Source organism: Mytilus galloprovincialis, chromosome 8, assembly GCF_965363235.1.
Source record: "Mytilus galloprovincialis chromosome 8, xbMytGall1.hap1.1, whole genome shotgun sequence".
NCBI lineage: Eukaryota > Metazoa > Mollusca > Bivalvia > Mytilida > Mytilidae > Mytilus > Mytilus galloprovincialis.
The window spans coordinates 65603562-65625364 of record NC_134845.1 but is presented as its reverse complement, the minus strand read 5'-3'; the positions used below and the strand labels follow the sequence as shown (position 1 = coordinate 65625364).

The window sequence follows — 21803 nt, the reverse complement described above, 5'->3', positions numbered from 1 at the left end:
AATTGTCGGCTTGTATTCAGAAATGATTCATGTCTTAAGTGACAAATTCAGGACAGGATTTTCATTTAGATGAAAGTTTGCATTTATGCGAAATAAAGGGAAAAGATCGTGTTATAAAAATTATGTTGATAGTTTTGATACCCTGGTGCCAACACACTCATCATATACACTAGGATCAATATAGTGTACGCCAGACGTTCGTTTTGTTTACAATTGACGCTCGAATGAAATATTTTAATAAAAAAAAAATATTGTTTTCTGAATATGGCTGAAGTATCTGCTTTAACCTTGAACTATAAAAACTGTAATTAAAGTAAACATTTCATTTGTTTTGACGTCATGAACATTGCACAATTGACATATTTAATCTGAACTAATATTCAGTTTATAGGAATGTGAAATAAATTATAAGCTTCTCCAGAACTGAAATTTTATCCAACACTGCTAATGTGATTAAAACATCTACCAGAACAGACTATAAAATCACAAAGGGGAGATATGTGGAAATAGTGTCACAACTATTTGTGGCCTCTGTTATCGATAACATTGGGGAAATATTCGGCCTTCCTCGTGTTTTTGTGTTTTTTGTTAAGGTATTACTTGTTCTCTACTATTTAATAATCATTCACATTTTCTTATTTTCATTATAAAATTATTGTTTTGGCAGTTCTTTAAATAACACTAAGCAGACCTCAAAACCAAAAGAATATCCCCAAAAACAAAGATATTAAAAAAAATATTGTTTGGATAATGTTTTGAATCAATATTGATCCATGTCAAAATATGTCACTGTAGGATTTTGTGAAAAATGATTCTATTCAATGTACGAAATTCAAGACGACATTCAAAACACAATAACGAATACAAACACAATATGACATGTTATTGTTTGATTCAGGATGCTAATGAAACATTCACTTTTAGTCAAGAAAAGTAAACAACTATGTATATTTACTTCGCGTTGGCGATTGTCTTTATTTATATCAAACTCTAACACGATTATGTTTGTAAATTTCTACCAAGGATGGTTGCACGGCACTGCACGTAGCTGCAAAAAGTGGGAATACAGATATTGTTTATTTGCTAATTGACAACAATATTGATGTCAATAAACAGAACATTGTGAGTTGAACATTAAATATTCGATATACCAATTTAAAACAAATGAATAGGAATTAAATTACAATCGCAAAATAATCACTTAATTTGTAGAAAACATAGCAATTCACATAACACTATCAGGCTCTGTTAATGCTTATATAACCAATGTACTGAACAATTGGAGTCGCATTTAACAATAGTTGATTCTTGTCTAGCTTTATTGTAATAGAAAAGCTCACTGATAAGTCAATATTGATATTAAAAGACCTTCAAACAAAAAGGGAATTAAAAAGTCCTTCCTGCAAAACTGTACAGGGTGTTTGGTCTAGTAAAACAAATTAATACTCATATTGTATTTACAGGTTATCAAATTGAATATTCCTTTAATATCCGCTGGAAATCATCTTTAATCCTTGATTATCTTACCCACATACTATACGGTGAAATGTTTTTCTGTTACTGGTTTATATTACACCGTCTTTAATTTCCACCGATCAAACTAAAAAAAATGTTCCTGTTTGGACATATTTATTCGTAGTTCTGTGCGGTCGAATAAGACATGTCACATATTTGATACCTGGTGTCACCTTATAGTAAACAATTAGCAAACAAGCATGGATATTGAGTACGTGTATAACATGTACAATCAGATAATAGTTTATTTAAATGACAGATCCATGCCTATAACGATCACCGGATGTTTACGAGAGGGTTACACTAAGGTACCTTTGAACACGGAAAATATGTCGGCGAATTGCTTCCTGGAAGCAAGCAATTAAAAGAGTATTTTTTTTCAAATGTAGACAATTTAAAGAATGTTCTTCAGAAAAAAAGTATATACATCAGTTTAATAATGACAACTATCCATTTGTTATAAAAAATATATGTTTTTTTTTTTATTTGAGGTTTCATATGACTGTAACATTTTTATATTCTAAATCTATTTTTTTTAAATCTGATAATTCAGATATCTTAATCTATCTTTTAAACATAACGCTCAATTTTAACAATTTCGCTTTGGAAAGCTTGATTTTTTTAAAATATTGATTACAAAATTAGAAATAAAAACACGAGCTAAATGAGAAGATATGTTTCTTTTTCGCATTTAGGGAAGCTGTAAAGAACAAAGCGCAAAAACCCAAATGAAACAAAACAAAACAATTTGAAATTTGTTAAAACAAAATATGACAAAAGGAAGTAAAATAAATGCTATTACCAACATAACTTTTTAAAGAATACTTTGTAATATTTTCATGAATCATAGTGTAAATTCCATATGGGATGTGTTTGTAATAATGTGAGCCGTATTAGTGTAAATACAAAATACTTAATTTCAAGTAACTAACGGTATCTTAATAAAATTGCCTGACAATAAGTAAATGAAGATTATTTTACTTTTCTCCTTTGACAACGCCCTGTTGTTATTCATACCCAACAAATTACTTTTTTACATGCTCATGAACATCTCAATCACTGCATTTTGTTTTGAAATATATGTGTCTCAAGATGTCTCGTCTTATTTATACTTTATTGTATTACAAGCCAGGTAATCAGCATGTAGTATTGCCAAAAAATGTCATTGATAACTTTATATTATTGATTCGCGGTTTCAGCGATATTGTGAAATACTATTATTCGACACAATAAACAATAACCCACTAATTGTCGAATGTTTGTTAAAAAAACATTGTGATCCTAATATACTAAACAATAAAGTAAGTACTAGTGAAAATTATCATTTATAGAATTCACTTTGTAATGCTACGCCAATTTACATTCGACTATGTCCTTTTTTGATGCTTATAATATATCTTTTCAACAACAATAGCATAACAACAACAATTCTTCTGTGTAGATGAAATAAAAATTCTGATTGTTTGTTTGTGCGTCATCTTTGCCTGAAACAGTTGTAATCATATCATTGAATCTTCATATTCCTAATATAGTAATGATGGAAAGTTGGAGTTGGAGGATCTCCTTGGTTATATTTAACATTGCCATATAAGCAGGAGGTTTGGCTAACCGCAATACCAGGTTCAGCCCATCATTTTTGCTTAAAATGTCCCGTACCAAGTCAAGAAAATGGCCATTGTTATATCATAGTTCGTTTCTGTGTGTGTTGCATTATAGTGTTGTGTCGTAGTTCTTCTCTAATACTTGATGATTTTCCCTCAGTTTTAGTTTGTAAGTATGTATCCTTTTTATTAACTATTTTTTTACTGAACACATATACAACCAAGAGCAGTTACATTACGTCATAAAACAGTTAGGTACATCAGTACAATTCATTGCAGATAGCTATATATATATAGGCGGTTATACAGCAGTGTCTCAATTCTTCTATTCATATTTCAAACTTGATAGTATTTGAAAATGTATAATTGTTTCAGTAATAACGTTTTTTGTGGTGTATATGTTATGTCTTAAATGTGGGTGAATTACGCTAAAGTTCTTGCTTAATAAAACATCTATGACAGCATGACAAATGTACACTGACTCCACCTCTCGCCCACAATCTTGTTTTCCATGTTTTATAATTTTGATAAAGCTATACAATAGTTTTAGATAACTACCTTTTTTTTAAATTTTATCCTTGATAATGATACATGTATGTTATCACTAAGTGGCACTACTTCACAAGTTGGTATTGCAACAATATTATATGGTAAAATTATTTAACATTTTTAGCTTACATCAACAATAAATTAAAATTTGAGATAAGCTTTACACTCTTTCCTGTTATATTTAAAACAATTATGTTTAAGCAATACAAACGCAATTAATTTATTCAAAATATTTAGTTAAAAAATAGACAGTTAACAATGCTATTATATGGGTTACAGACTATAATCATCCCGGGGATACGAAGTGGGACTCATTTTTGTCGAGCCTTCGACTTGAATCGAGAAAGTGAAACATAGCAATCCTACATTCCGTCGTCGTCGTCGGCGGCGGCGATGGCGTCCCCCGATATTCACTCTGTGGTTAAGGTTTTTAAAATTTAATTACTTTCTTAAACTATCCTGTATTGACACCAAACTTGGATAGAAGCTTGTTTATGATCATAAAATAGTATCCAGAAGTAAATTTTGTAAAAATAGAATTCCATTTTTTCCGTAATTTACTTATAAATGGAGTTAGTTTTTCTGTCAGGTAACATAACATTTACTCTGTGGTTTAAATTTTAAAAAAATTTAATAACTTTCTTGAACTTTCCTGGATTTGTACCAAACTTGGACAGAAGTGTTGTTTCTGATCATAAGATAGTATCTAGAATTGTAAAAAAAAAAAACACGTTTTTTTTCGTATTTTACTTATAAATAGACTTATTTTTTCCCCCATTAGCATTGCAAACAGTCTGCAGTTAAATTTTTTTTTAAACATTTATAAGATTCATAATATATACTGGATTTTTTAACAAATTTGGACAGAAGTTTCTTACAATCAAAAGATAGTATCGAGCGGAATATTTTTAATGATTTTTCTCCAAATCAGCACAAATGGATTACTGTTCAGTCGATCATTAAAACAAAATGAAAAAAATGAAATATGGTCAATATCTCTACATATAGTTTATTTGATGACGAACTACTTTTGTGATCCAAAGATTGAGGCGCATTACCAAATTGACCATATTATAATCAATTGTTCTATATTGTTCAACATCTCTTGAGTAATCTTCTCTGGATTTATTTATTTGGTATATATTTATTTATTTGTGATTATATATTGCATGTCTTATGAAAAATAAAGGTGTTTCAGCACAATTAGGCATAAAAGGAGCTTTCATTCGCATTCATACCAACATTTTAATATTTTTATATTGATACTTGTTTTGTTATATATGTATGTACAATAATTGTTTGGATAATGTTTTGACTCAATATTGATCAATGTCAAAATATTTCACTGTAGAAATATGTGAAAAATGATTCTATTCAATGTACGAAATTCAAGAAGACATTCAAAACACGATGAACGAATACAAACACAATATGATATGGTCCTCCGAAATGTTTTTGTTTGATTCAGGATGCTTATGAAGCATTCACGTTTAGTCAAGTAAAGTGAACAACTATGTATATTTACTTCGCGTTGGCGGTTGTCTTCATTTCTATCAAACTTTAATACGATTATTTTTGTACATTTCTACCAAGGATGGTTGCACGGCACTGCACGAAGCTGCAAAAAATTGGTGTACAGATATTGTCGATTTGCTAATTGACAACAATATTGATGTTAATAAACAGAACATTGTGAGTTGAACATTAAATATTCCATATACCAATTTAAACCAAATGAATAGGAATTAAATTTCGATCGCAAAATAATCACTTAATTTGTAGAAAACATAGCAATTCAGATAACTCTATCAAGCTCATTTAATGCTTATACAACCAATGTACTGAACAATTGGAGTCGCATTTAACAATAGTTGATTCTTATCTAGCTTTTTTGTAATAGAAAAGCTCCCTGATAAGTCAATATTGATAATTAAAGACCTTCAAACAAAAAGGGAATTAAAAAGTCCTTTTTGTGAGAACGTGTTTGAATGTCAATTTAGCGGCAATTAATAGTAAGAACACACAATAATCGGCTTGTATTCAGAAATGATTCATGGAAGAGTAATTTTTCTTCCAGCAAAACTGCACAGCGTGTTTGGTCTAGTAAAAACAATTAATACTCATATTGTATTTACAGGTTATCAAATTGAATATTCCTTTAATATCCGCTGGACATCATCTTTAATCCTTAATTATCTTACACACATACTATACGGTGAAATGTTTTTCTTCTACTGGTTTATATTACACCGTCTTTAATTTCCACCGATCAAACTAAAAAAAAATGTTCCTGTTTGGACATATTTAATGATAAAACAAATTTGATCATGTTCCTGTTGGTATATATTTGATTGTGCCTATCACGTAAGTCAGAAGCTTGTAACTTAGTGGTTGTCGTTTGTTGCCGTGGTAACATTTGTTTTTTGTTAATTTTTTTGTTTTCTCGTAAGAATTAATTTACATTTGTAATTTAGGGGTCTATGATATCTAACTATGAAGTATCGACTTTGACTATGTTGAAGGACGTACGGTGGTCTATAGTTGCTACATTTTTTTATAAATTGGTCTATTGGTAAGAGTTGTCTTATGACCAATCATAACACATTCTCTTTTTTTTATACTTGATGGTGAATAGTATTTTTTAGTCATTGAACGGTTTTCAGATTATTTTGTGTACAAGTCTTAATGTTCTGATTTGTCTGTATCGTTGAGTTGCTGTCGCATTATTGTATACCTTCATTTCCATTTATTGAAGGATTGACTTTGACATAAAAATATTGATATTTCTTGATATACCTCATCTGACTGTATACCCGTGATAAAGGGGATGCATTAGTCTGGCTGTTTAGATATATCATGTATACAGATTCGTAGTTTTGTGCGGTCGAATAAGAAATGTCACATATTCGATACCTGGTGTCACCGTATAGTAAACAATTAACAAACAAGCATGGATATTGAGCACTTGTATAACATTTACAATCAGATAATAGTTTATTAAAATGACAGATCCATGCTTATTACGACCACCGGATGTTTACGAGAGGGTCACACTAAGGTACCTTTGAACACGGAAAATATGTCGGCGAATTGCTTCCAGGAAGCAAGCAATTAAAAAAGTAAACTTTTTCAAATGTAGAAAAATTAAAGAATGTTCTTCAGAAAATAAGTATATGTACATAAGTTTAAAAATGACAACTATCCATTTGATATAAAAAATATATGCATTTTTTTTATTTGAGGTTTCATATGACTGTAACATTTTTATATTCTAAATTATTTTTTTTAAATCTGATAATTCAGATATCTTAATCTTTCTTTTAAACATAACGCACAATTTTAATAATTTCGCTTTGGAAAGCTTGATTTTTTTTTATAATATTGATTACAAAATTAGAAATAAAAACACGAGCTAAATGAACAGATATGTTTCTTTTTCGCGTTTAGGGAAGCTATAAAGAGCAAAGCGCAAAAACCCAAATGAAACAAAACAAAACAATTTGAAATTTGTTAAAACAAAATATGACAAAATGAAGTGAAATAAATGCTATTACCAAAATAACTTTTTAAAGAATACTTTTGTAATATTTTCATGAATCATAGTGTAAATTCAATACGGGATGTGTTTGTAATATTGTGAGCCGTATTGGTGTAAATACAAAACACTTAACTTCAAGTAACTAACGGTATCTTAATAAAATTGCCTGACAATAAGTAAATGAAGATTATTTTACTTTTCTCCTTTGACAACGCCCTGTTGTTATCCATACCCAACAAATTACTTTTTTACATGCTCTTGAACATCTCAATCACTGCATTTTGTTTTGAAATATATGTGTCTAAAGATGTCTCGTCTTTTGGTTTACATGTGTGTAATAAAACAAAACTTGAAAGAGAATGCCAATCTTAATTACAGAAAAAAAATTGACACTTTTCATTTCAAAAATAAAGCAGCGTTTCGTAGAGCAACACAAATCTGTTAAGTAGCATGTATCGGTCAAATTCCGGACCCTTTATTTTCTTTCTTAGATTTCATAATTTGTTAATTCTTAAACATCCCAATTTGTGTTAGACAGAGATAAAAGATGTAAATACAAAAGGCAAATAATTTTATTGCAACAATACTATTTAGCATAGATTTTGTTTTTTTAAGGATGGAGATACTGCGCTACATATTGCTTCCAGAGACAATAGCCGTCAAATTGTCGAATGTTTGTTAAAAAAATATTGTGATCCTAATATACTTAACAATAAAGTAAGTACTAGTGAAAATTATCATTTATAGAATTCACTTTGTAATGCTACTCCAATTTACATTCGACTCTGTCTTTTTCTGATGCTCATAATATATCTTTTCAACAACAATAGTATAACAACAACAATCTTTCTGTGTAGATGAAATAAAAATTCTTATTGTTTGTGCGTCATCTTTGCCTGAAACAGTTGTAATCATATCATTGGATCTTCATATTCCTAATATCGTAATGATGGAAAGTTGGAGTTGGAGGATCTCCTTGGTTATATTTAACGTTGCCATATAAGCAGGAGGTTTGGCTAGCCGCAAAGCCAGGTTCAGCCCACCATTTGTGCTTAAAATGTCCCGTACCAAGTCAAGAAAATGGCCATTGTTATAGCATAGTTCGTTTCTGTGTGTGTTGCATTTTAGTGTTGTGTCGTAGTTCTTCTCTAATACTTGATGTTTTCCCTCAGATTTAGTTTGTTACCAAGATTTATTTTTATTTTTTCTCAATCGTTACATGAATTTTGAACAGCAAGTATACTACTGTTGCCTTTATTTATCAGTTTACTTTTCTCTTTGATACTGATGTTTTAATTGTTTCAAAAGTTCCATGTATAATTTGCGGTGTTTTTTCTCTCACTTTATTGTATTACAAGCCAGGTAATCAGCATGTAGTATTGCCAAAAAATGTCATTGATAACTTTATATTATTGATTCGCGGTTTCAGCGATATTGTGAAATACTATTATTCGACACAATAAAGATATTCTATTCCAAGGATTACATGTAATTACTGTAGGTAAACATAGCTCTACATTTTCTGAATATGGTTTGGGTGCATTACGGAATGCAATAATGTATAACTCATTTTCATAGTTCGCTCTTAAAGACACTCTATTTAAACATTACAGAACAAACTATTCCGTAACAGAAAGAAAGTGGTTTAGCTTAAATTGGTAAACTAAAATTTATCTTCACAAACACGTCGACTGATGATTACAAGATTAAAAATGAAGAGATGTATTCCTCGAATGCATACCAGTTCTATCCCCTTATTTTGAAATTAAGATTGACATTTATAAGGCAGCTATCGATTTTCTGTCATATTTTACAAACAAAATATATTATTATGTCAGGGTGAAAAGCCAAAAGACGTGGTCGGAGGACATCCAGACATAATAAAAATACTAAAGGTAAATAATACATGTGTCTTCTTTTTAATAGTTATTTTTTTACTGAACACATATACAACCAATATCAGTTATATTACGTCATAAAACAATTAGGTACATACACGCAATTTATTGCAGATAGGCGGTTATGGCAGTAGTTTTCTCAAATCCGCTATTCATATTTTAAACTTGGATATATATGATTGCTCATTTCAAAGTTGAGACACTTTTACATATTTGGTTTAAAGAGTTTGTTTAATGATTCATAACCTAGGTCCTTAACTTCTAAAATGTTTTATTGCAACAATATTGATAGTATTTGAAATGTATAATTGTTTCAGCTGTAAATATTTCAGTAATTGTGTTTTTCTTTTCGTGGTGTATATGTAATGTCTTAAATGTGGGTGAATAACGTTAAAATTCTTGCCGTTTTGAAAAATCTTAGACAGCCTGACAAATGTACAATGGCGCCACCTCTCGCCCACAATCTTGTTTTCAATGTTTTCCGAATTATTCCTTAATTTCAATACTCTTTGCTTTTCTACGAAACTTTCAAAAAGGGAGTGGTTGAACCATAAACAAAATTTTCTATATCAGTGTATATTATATAACTTTGAGGCAGCTTTACACGTTTTCTTGTTTTAATTCAAAAATTATGTTTAAACAATACAAACCCAATTAATGTATTCAAAATATTTCAGTTTAAAAATACACAGTTAACAGTGCTTTTATATGAGTTACAGACTATACTCATCCTCGGGATACGAAGTGAGACTAATTTTTGTCAAGCCTTCGACTTGAGTCGAAAAAGCGAGACATAGCAATCCTACATTCCGTCGTCGTCACTCTATGATTAAAGTTTTTAAAATTTCAATAACTTTCTTAAACTATCATGGATTTGTAGCAAACTTTGACAGAAGCTTTATAATGATCATAAGATAGTATCCAGGAGTAAATTTTGTAAAAATAAAATTCCATTTTTTCCGTAATTTACTTATAAATGGACTTAGTTTTTTCTGCCTGGAAACATAACATTTTCTCTGTGGTTAAAGTTTTTAAAATGTTAATCACTTTCTTTTTAACTATCCTGGTTTATACCAAACTCGGACAGAAGCCTGGTAATGATCATTAGATAATATCCAGAAGTAAATTTTGTAAAAATAAAATTCCATTTTTTCCGTAATTTACTTATAAATGGACTTAGTTTTTCTGCCAGGAAATATTACATTCACTCTGTGGTAAAAGTTTTTAAAATTTTAATCACTTTCTTTAACTATCATGGATTTGTACCAAACTTAGACAGAAGCGTTGTTTCTGATCATAAGATAGTATCTAGAAGTAAATTATGTTAAAAAAATCCATTTTTCCGTATTTTACTTAAATAGTTATTTTTCTGCATTTCACATTATATACAGTCTGAAGTTAATTTTTTCTAAACATTTATGAGAATCATAAATTATCCTGGATTTTTATAAAACTTGGACAGAAGTTTCTTACAATCAAAAGATAGTATCGAGAGGAATATTTTTAATGATTTTTTCCTCATTTTGTTGAGTGTGTGATCAACAGGAAAAGTAGGCGATACATTGAGTGCCGGAGAACCCTTACGATTTTGTTTCATAATTCAGTACACTCCTGAATGCCTATGGTAATGTGCCTACTTGAAGTAAGGAATCATTTTGTTTGTCATAAAATATAGTTCTTTGCATATATTTAGTTTCTCCAAAGTTGTTACTTTTTTTATCGATGGTCTCCAAATCTGCACAAATGGATTACTGTTCAGTCGATCATTCAGAAAAAAATGAAATATGGCCAATATTCCTACAATCATAAAGTTTCTTTGATGACGAACTACTTTTGTGATCCCAAGTTTGAGGCACATTACCAAATTGACCCATATTGTAATTATTAGTTCTGTATTGTTCAACTTCTCTTGAGTTATCTTCTCTGGATTGATTTATTTTGCATAGATTTATTTATCTGTGATCATATATTACATGCCTTAAGAAAAAAAAGGTGTTTCCGACAATGAGGCATAAAAGGAGCTTTCATTCGCATTCATACCAACATTTTAATATTTTTATATTGATACTTGTTTTGCCATATTTATTTATTCGGATAACAAGGTGGAAGTGTAATTGATTTTTTACCCAGAATACCTCCACAGGTAACATTAGTGATGTAACATATAATGGTAACCTTCAATTACAACAAGTAGACACTCTCAAGTCGGTGAAACGAAAGGAAGGCTAAACAAACGTATGTGCGATCATAGATCAGACATTAACCTCAATGCTAACGACATTCTATACCAGCATTTCAATCAGCCCGATCATTCCATTGTTTCTATTACAGTTCGCATTATTGAAAAGATATACAATTGCTCTAATAATCCTAATCTTTCAACGACTCTCCGTAGACAAACAGAAGACTACTGGATTAGACAATTAGGAACTGCTTCACCGTATGGTTGAAATGACAACATTGATGGTATAGGTATTTTATCTAGTCCTTCGTGTAACTTTGTGAATGTGATGTATATTTTCAAATCGACTCCTCGACGTAGCCGCAGTCATGGTCATCGAAATTATACATCACCTTCGCTGCATGATGTCTCTATTAATGACTTGCTGCCATTTATACAAAAGCCGTTAGGTATTCATCACATTCGCACGAAACTTTGTTCATTACCCCTTTCACAAAACGTCATTCAATTTATGTTTTGAATCCACTGTTACAAACTCTCATTCAAACCAATACAAACTTGAAGCTATAATTTAGGATATTGCAAGTCAGAGACTTTTCAAGCCAGTCCGCATTGGAAAAGATGAACAAGAGAAAAGATCTTTCCAAAAATCTTTCCTTTGCCAACAAAGGTCTCGATGGCGTCTACTTAGGCAGTATCCTTCATCATAAATTAGTTCAATCGAAAATGTTGATGATTTCAAGTCTAAATCTCCTGATTGCACTTTGGTTAGTTCCCAATTCACATATAACCCGGCTTGCCACGTTATTATCAGTGACCTCAACATTGCTAATAACACTTCTCTACGAAATGTGTTATCGAAATGTCAGAAATATCGTGAGCCTAAATCCATCCATTGGAAATACAACTTTAAAATTTTGATGGATTCAGTCGGGGATTATGCCAGGCAATGGGCTAAGTGCGAGAAGGAAGACGTATACACTCTTTCCGAATGGATTAAGGCAGTGAGGTCGTTGATACAAATCAGAATTAAGAAACAGAATGGGTCTATCAATGCCCATGCTACGTCAATCTTTAAAGACCCAGATGTTGCAAAACACTTATCCTATCTCCATGACACATATGTTGTTGTTCCCGCAGATAAAGATCCAAACAGATCGTTTTTGTGTGTAATATTCATTATATTAACTGCTTGATAAACGAATTAGGTATTGACAGTTCACTTGGAAACTCAATATATACCCTCACGACATTTGCCAAAGAGGAAATTCTGGATAATCATAGGTCTGTTCTACTTTCCTTTCGAATTTCAAACAAAGTTGAAGAACTGGATCTTCCATCACTGTATTGGATACATAAACTACATGAGTGAACTTACAAACAACGGTATATTGCTGGGTCTTCCAAGTGCTCCACGAAACTTCTTTCTAAATTATTAACATCTATTTTTATCAGCAATCAAAGACATTGAAAGACGGGTTTCAAAGTTAGTGTGAAACTGCCTATTCTAGAGGTGGCGTGAATCAGATGGGGATACTTAAAAATTCCAAAGACCTTTTAGAGTACATACAATCTAACTCTCTTTCATCTTGTAATAGTATTAAAACATTTGACTTTACTGTTCTTTACACAAGTATTCCACATTCCAAACTAAAAGACAAATTTAAAGAGTTGGTATTGCTTTGCTTCATAAAAAAGAATGGCCAACGTAGATACAAGTATCTTGTCTTATGGAGGAATTAATCCTACTTTGTAAAGGATCACTCTGATTCAAACAAAAAGTTCTATGAATCTGATATTATCAAGATGCTTGATTTCTTGATTGACAACATATTTGCTACGTTCGGAGGACGTGTTTTTCAACAGACTGTCGGCATTCCGATGGGAACAAATTGTGCCCCTCTACTTGCCGACTTGTTTTTTTTTTATTATTATGAGGCTGACTTCATGCAGGAACTTCTCAGGAAGAAAGATAAGAAGTTAGCAATATCCTTTAACTCTACTTACCGCTATATAGATGATGTTCTTTCACTAAATAATTCAAAATTTGGTGACTATGTGGAACGCATCTATCACATCGAACTTGAGATAATGGATACTACAGATACAGTTAAGTCGGCCTAATATCTTGACTTACATCTAGAAATTGACAATGAGGGTCGGTTGAAAACAAAACTTTACGACAAAAGAGATGATTTCAGCTTTCCAATTGTGAACTTTCCATTTCTAAGTAGCAACATTCCAGCAGCATCTGCATACGGGGTATATATCTCCCAATTGATACAATATTCCCGTGATTGCATTTCCTATCATCATGATTTTCTTGTTAGAGGGTTGCTGATCAAAAGGAAGCTATTAAACCAAGAGTTCCAAATGGTGAAGTTGAAATCATCCCTTCGTAAAATTTACGGACGCCATCACGAGTTGGTTGACCGTTATGGAATGACCGTTTCACAAATTATATCTGATATGTTCCTTACGTCTAACTACAATCCCCTTCCCTCTCATGAATGTGACCTACCGAATTAGCATATTTACCGGATTTGTTATCACATAAGCAGCACGACGGGTGCCACATATGGAGCAGGATCTGCTTACCCTTCCGGAGTACCTGAGATCCCCCCTAGTTTTTGGTGGGGTTCGTGTTGTTTATTCTTTAGTTTTCTATGTTGTGTCATGTGTACTATTGTTTGTCTGTTTGTCTTTTTCATTTTTAGTCATGGTGTTGTCAGTTTATTTTCGATTTATGAAGTTTGACTGTCCCTTTGGTATCTTTCGTCCCTCTTTTAAAGCATTCAATAAGGTTGCATCTGCTAATTTATTCCTTTGTTTAGAAATTGTGCAAATATACAGATTCAATGAAAAATATTGCCTCTTACTGATATTTATGTAGAGCTCTCAGTGTTAACTAGGGGTTTGTAAAATTAAGAGATAACTGTATTGTATTTGAAGCTTAAAGTGCGTTCATCGGTAGTTTTACTGTTGCAAATTTAGTCTACCTGGTGACGCGTAGGTGTAAAATCTTCATTAAAGATAATTCCGCGGAAAGATGTTATTCTTTTTGGTCTCTACGCTAGGTGACGTCATAGGTATGCTTCCTGTGTAAAACATAATACCGGGCGTTTGTTTTGGCTTCTGTGCCGCTTCAGAATGTAACAAAATTTAATAAAAAGAAGATTTTTAGGTGCATCATATGAGCTGTTTGGCTTATTGTTGTAGAAATTACATGTCAATACATTCAGTAATTCAAAATGTCGGTTTTCTTAGTTACAGACAAGGAGATAGAGAAATTTACGCTAACTGTCATCCAATCAGAACCATTTATACAAAATAATTGCATGAGAATACAAGTTACCTTCGTTTATATAATCTGCTCTTTTGTACAAGATGCATTCACCCATAAATCAGTGTGTCAATTTCTAAAAAAAGTTAATAAGTTGGGTACATAGCGCAAAATATTTCATGTAGATGTTAATGGTAATATTTCTCTCAACTCTTCTGCTCATATTGAAAACTTGTATATGTATGATCACTCATTTCGAAGCTGAGACATTTTCACAAGTGAGGTTAAATGTTCGGGGTACTGATTGAGATTAGTTTTTTTCCATTATTTAGCAACAAAATCCGAAAAAAATTGTTGTGCGGCTTTTCTAAGTAAATATTCCTCCTTTTCACACAAAACGTGTAATAGCTCACTATTGTGTACACTATGTTATATGGTCCCCTGATCTTTTAATTACCTCCAATCGTGAAGGCGAGTCACGTGTTAAATATTGAAATATGTCTAATATCGCTATACATAGATTATTTATTTACACCCTTCGTTGTGTTTCTTAGTTTAGTTGCATTAGGAATATTGACCATATCTATGTCAAAAGAAGATTTATGTGTCATATACAACAACAAAACAGGAGGTAGTATAATTGAGACCACTATCCTCAAATAGATGTTAGCTATAAGTCACATGCAACTTTTAACTATTGATAATCTAAACTCAAATGCTTATGCCTGAATTTTCTTTTGTAGGAATATGGAAATTCGATTTTACCTGGTGAGTATTATCCATTTGTAACTCCATGAATCGTAAAGGTTGTTAAGTCAAGCTGATTATTCAGGTAAAAGAACATATTGTGATAAAAAAATAATTCAAACTGTTCATTTGAATATAACTTAACTTAACCTTATTAGGCCGTGTTCACATTGAACTAAACTCGGTGTTGTGTTCGTGTAAATCACAAGTAAACTAAACACAATTGCGTTCCCATTGATAAACCTTAATGTTTACGTGTAGTTTAAGTCATGTTTTGTCAACACACAGTCGATAGTCAATGTAGGCCTTGTGTAGGTTAAGTCTGCACAAAACTATGCATTAAGGACATACTTTTTACCGTGTATAGTTAAGGAAGAAACGATCTTTGAATACAATTGATTTTTATAAAAATTATTAATAAAGTTCTTTACAGAAATATTTGTCTAAACTTGATATATTTTTTCGTTTTAAAAAAACTTGACGTGACTTTAATACATAATGTAACCCCTTATCAAGACTCAAAGCAGCATCATTGCCGATTACAAAATTCATTTGAAAAGGTCTTCTCAAATCGACTTGACGTACACAGAAATATTTGCCACTGGTCTTTACTTGAACAACGATTCACTCATAAAGGCATTACATTTTACTAAAAAAAGTGTAAGTTAAATTTATTATTTGTCTATATGAAAAAGAAGATGTGGTATGATTGCCAATGAGACAACTCTCCATAAGAGACCAAAATCACACAGAAATTAACAACTATGGGTCACCGTACGGTATTCAACAATGAGCAAAGCCCATACCGCATAGTCAGCTATAAAAGGCTAACAGTATCTCAGATCCGTTTAATTACACTTAAAAAATACAATAAAAAAACATTACCACCTCCCTTTGCCAAATACTCCTTTGAGAAATACCTTTTGAAAAGATGGAAATGTAGTGATCCCTTATATCTCAATCCCTTTTCTTCGTCTGTAAGCACGCTGTTGCAGCCTACGATTTCTTATGCGTAATCGAGACATCTTTAGTGTCTTTAAACTAATGCAAATCATCAAAATTGCTTTCATAAAGGAGCAACCACTTAACTTACAAAATAAGAGGGGGTGGGGGTGTGGAGGGGGGGTGTTGAACGTTTTATTCCGGGTTTTTGTTTTCGATGCTGGTAATTAATTTTTTTTCCCAATATTTAACACTATGATGTTTGGGGAAACTCTTGATTCTGTATAAAAAAATAATCTACCCCCCCCCTTTTTTTAAAGTCAAATGGTCGTTCCCTTGCTGCTAGAAAATATGTTCGAAAACTTTGAATTCGGTTTTACGTAATAAACCTTTAAATGACATACAGTTTACAAGTGTGAACAAATCAGGAAAATAAAACTGGTTCTTTATACCAAATTTATCAACGGACAAATAAATAAAGGGTAGTTAATATCATATCATACTAAAGTTCTGACCCTAAGCTGATAATTTTATCGTGATACTAGAGTCAACCATAAGGGTATATGAAAAATGTTCATATCCCAACAATAACAATGAAAACCAAGGAGTAAACAAAGAGTTACAAAACCAAAATACATTTACATCAACAGTTATAAATATAAAATAAGAAACAACACGTACTCCACTAAAAACCGGGAGGGAAATCAGGTTCCGAGAAGCGTAAGCATTTTCTGCTATGTATACGGCACCCGTCGTGTTATTTCATTATTCACTTCGGTAACGATGGAAGGTTGTTATGACTGAGGAAGAAAATTGGATATGATTTCTGTCATACTTTTGTCATTATGGCAAATTAGCTCATGATGGCGACCGTAATTTGTTTTGAGTGATGAATTTAATTTGATTGATTCGTAGCCCTGTCTTGGCAACATTTGAGAAAGCAGTATTCCTCGTTCAACAAAAGCAACGTACTTTTAACCAGTTTAGAGTACAGTTTCAATTGAGACACATTAACTCCATATACTGGTTCCGCTGGGATGTTGCAACACAGAAATGGAAAGTTGACTATAGGAAAATTAAAATCATCGCGTTGTCATAAATTTTGGTATTTAACCTACCATCAGTAGTCATTTCAAGAGAAAAGGTCAAATTATGGAGCAGATTTATCTCTTTCAGTAGTATCTTTAATTTCAAGTTCACTTGGATATATTAAATGTAAGTTATCACTGAATCAATTATCATTTAGTACATCATCAATATACCAAAAGGTGAAATTAAAAGACTGGGCTAATTTCTTTTTTTCATTTCTGTACAAGACAAGATGATCGACGTGTTGCAAATTAGAAAAAGCTAGCCCTGTTTGTTTTCCTTAACGAAATATGAAACCGTAATATCGAACGTTGTTACTTATAATAGATGTGTCAAAAAAGCAATACTATGTCCCGCAACTCGTGAAAGCTATTAACATTGACAACAACTGTATAACTATCTGATTTCAGCTTTTATGGCGAATCCAGATAAAAATATTAGAGTAAATAGAATAATCATATAAGCCAAATCTATATTTTGTGACGTGTTAAAAGATCATTTAAAAAAAAGACATAAGCCATGCACGTCGTCACGTTCCTTTCAACGATAACATGCCCACGCTATTTTCCTTTTCAATCTAATGCATTGTTATAAACATCAAAACAAGTATTCATGTAAATATCAGCACAGATCAAAACAGGCGTTCATTTTCAATGAAGCGCTTTCATTAATTCATAAACATGCGATTCTATGATGAAAAGTAAATCTTAACTTATTGAAATTATCATTTTTAAGGCTGGCAAACTAAAGCAAAATGAGGTCAATACTTCATCCTTAATGTAGTGATTTGAAATTATATAGATCATGGCTTTAAAGTTCAGAGCTCACATAATAAAATCATAACAAAAATCATGGATTACTTTGGTAACACACTATGACGAAATGAGAGATTTTTTTTTTTTTTTGTATCAATCATGTCAATGTTTTTGAAATTTTTGCTGCTCTCGTTGACTTTTTGTTAGATATTTTTGGAATTCTATTAATATAATAATATTAATATAGTGTCTAGGAAAATTTTCAACTAATGTTCATTTCATAATCTTATAACATACAGTTAAAAAAGTAATTTTTGTAAATCATATAAAGTCCTTGTTATTTTTTTCACAGTTTTTTTAAACAAAATGTCAAATTAGGAAAAATCTCAACAACAAAAATTTGCCCAATAAATTTTGATTTGATTTCTTACCAACAAAAACCCAACAAGGTCACGGATCATTCATTGTTTTGTCGGCTTTGTTACTGCATTTGTATTCCACAATTCTCTTTCAAAATGCTTATTGTTAATGTTGTTTCGATTAGAGGATCAAACATCCTGAAGCTTATTCCCAAGCTCGGGAGAAAAAACACAAATTTTGAATAGAAAAAAATCATAAACTTTCTTTTGACGATTATTCTTACATGTTTATTATGACGTTCGTATGAATTAAAACTAGTCAGTGATGCTCGAATTTCATTTCTCAAATCTATATTGAAATTGTATAAGTTTATACAATCCACAAATGTGTATCAATGGTCCTTCTCGTCTTCTGAACTCATCGTTCTAAGAAAAAGAACACATGGAGTTCCTGCGATTATCAATGTTGCTATTCTTGCATCTATTAACTGCATGCAAACGGAAGATAAAAATTAAGATTCTATAAATATCACATTGTTTTCTTTTAAATATATCTGTCCAAGTACTAGTATTTTTCTTCGTTTGATTTTAAATTAAAAAGCACTTCCTGTAGTTCTGCATTAAATGTACATTTTAAGGCATGTGTAACACCAATAACTGAACGATAAATAACATAAAGAAAATAAAGCAGAGAAATATCAGACAATTTTTATATAATCTGATAGGTTAATTTAAGATTGCTGATAATGCAATACACAATACGTGCAATTTCGTTAAATGACTTTTAGGTGCAAATAAGGGTACTGTACATTGATACATAAAGATATGAATACATTTGTGTCTATTTTACTTGCTTAACCACACCCAAACAAAACAAGTCTAACTGTCTTGTATGTAAGGATTAATATATGCATATTTTTTAAAACTACCATTTTTATAATGCAATTCAGGTCTTCCTGCTGAAGTTAACAAATTTGATAAGAAATCAGCCCATGTTTTCTCTAGTTTATTGAAAGAAGAAAGCTATTCTCACTATGAGTCAAGACTTATGCTTGCTGGCGAACAGGGCACTGGGAAGACAACTTTAGCCAGATATCTTGTCGGAAAACAGCCTACCAGATTAAGAATTTCAACCGATGGGATAGAATTATACAATGGTCTTTCATTTATGGACCGTGAATCAAAGGAATGGCTTGGTGGACATCAAGGTAAAATTCTAACTTACAATACAAATGCTAGGAAAATAAATATTGAATCTTGTCTGACAATATTGAAGTAACGCATCAGTTAAAGACTATAACTTGAAAAAAACTATATAGTGGGTATTATGCAAGATGGCCGTGATGATACGCAATTAGTCAGTATACTACATTATTCAAAATCTTTCAAGAATGATATATATTCTTTCATTGCTGTCTTTTGCAAAAACATTTTTTTTGTATACTTCTGAATATATGACAAATGACAAGATAATTTTTACGAACATGTAGAAGGAATAACAAGACTTATATATGCATGTTATAATTGTTGGGCTTGTTTTCTTAAATAGCAAATAATTAAAACTTTAGTGTCGAATAACATAAAACAAGGGTACAGATGATTACCGATGTCCAAACACAAAGTAAGCAATACATAATCGTACAAAAAAATACAAAGTGTACCTTCCTTTCTACTGGTGCATCAATGCCCCATCCTCTGCAAATACATATTCCTTTGTTTGATAGAAAATTTTTCTCTAAACTGACTACTTCGCCATAGAACTTGTCTATATAAAAATTGTACACTCTCAAAACATTTGGATATCAATGTACGTTACTAGATTTGGCTCAAAGGCACCAATATCGTTGATGAGTATACTGTTTTATTGTTCAATGTTCCTATACCTTTCAGAATCAAAACAGCTGTAACAGTTTCTGTTTTGTCGAAAAAATTTTGTCTTCAATGTTATTCTATTCTTTTACTTCGATTTTCAACGGTTATGTATCTTTAATATGACAACTTGTTTGACTTGCCCATGTTTGTTGTTAGGTTGTGCATATCAAGGAACGTACTTTATGTGTAGTTGATAAATTACTAATCAGGTATTTTGTTATGGCCAAATGTAACTACATTCTTTCACGTGTTCTCAAGGAAATTTGCTGTGCCTGTAGTATTCTTATTAAAACGGGAAATCCCACCATTTACTAAGATAAGACTATAATATACGATTACTGGTAACTTATTTTAGCTTTGAATAAACTTAATGTTTTTAACGTTTGTCTATTTAACACTGTAACGGTTGGACATCTTTTATATATTGGTTTTGAAAACGTAAGAATAAAATACAGTAACTGGTACACATAATCATACATCTTGATATTCAACATGTTCAAGTAAACGGTAATGACACATCGGTTTATGACGCTTTCATCCAAACTGGTTGTCTGAAAATCAAGAAACGGTCAAAATTCTGTCATCAGTTGAAACACTGATCGCAGGAGTCTATGCATAGAAGCCTGACTAGTTCAACACAAATGCACATGAAATCTATTCACTAAGTTTGATGATAAACTAGAATGATGGAAAACACACACAGTTGGAGTAAATATGTTAGATATTATTTTATAGCTAAACAAAGTAGCAAATGGATATTTAAATATTCATAAATGTAAATCAATTTTCTGCTGCAGTATAAAAACAATATCAAATGTCGCTCTTTTACGTTGAGCCTCATACAGTAAGGTTTATCAATATCTGACATTGTTTGTGTGTATTGTGTATGTGCACACACATATAGTTTATTGACATTAGACATACGAGTTAAGCTTTTATTGACAGTTCTGAATTAACATTAATTTTAAAACATCGAAATAAAATGAAAAGCACGCATTTAACATGACATCATAACTATTTAATATAAGTTGATATAAACAAATATACACCACTTGCTACACTTGTAATCAAATTAATATGCAAATAATATATCATGACTAGAGTTAATGCTGTTATATAACTTTATTGCACATATTAATTTCAGATTTCTCGTTGGAAGAAATAACCGTTAGCAGATCTCTTTTGAAAGAAAACAAACTAAGTATTAAAAATGTTAAATTAGATGATACAACACCATCCAGTCAAGATGTACCAGTCGAGGCACAAACGATATCATTCCCGGGAAGCAAAAGAAACCTACAACATAAACCAAACGACACATTGTCGTCCGATACACCATTTGCATGGCCAGAACATGAAGGTTTGCTATCTAATTAAAGTTTACTACGATACCATGTAATGAACTGTACAAGTAGTTTAGTCATTTGTTTTGTTAAGTTGAGTTTCACTGACGTACAGTCCCTTTATTTATTT

At 31.4% G+C, this 21803-nt stretch overlaps 1 protein-coding gene across 1 annotated transcript in view; it reads left to right on the top strand.

Moving 5' to 3' along the window:
* The first annotated feature begins 1024 nt into the window (after positions 1-1024).
* The window catches only part of LOC143042396 (uncharacterized), a 40559-nt gene continuing 19780 nt past the window's right edge, over positions 1025-21803 (top strand). The window contains exons 1-7 of the mRNA XM_076214678.1: positions 1025-1122; positions 5259-5357; positions 7819-7920; positions 9042-9098; positions 15310-15334; positions 19409-19666; positions 21475-21690. Of these exons, the coding sequence (XP_076070793.1) occupies positions 19507-19666; positions 21475-21690 (376 nt within the window). The 5' untranslated portion in view covers positions 1025-1122; positions 5259-5357; positions 7819-7920; ... (1 more) ...; positions 15310-15334; positions 19409-19506. The remainder of the gene's footprint in view (positions 1123-5258; positions 5358-7818; positions 7921-9041; positions 9099-15309; positions 15335-19408; positions 19667-21474; positions 21691-21803) is intronic.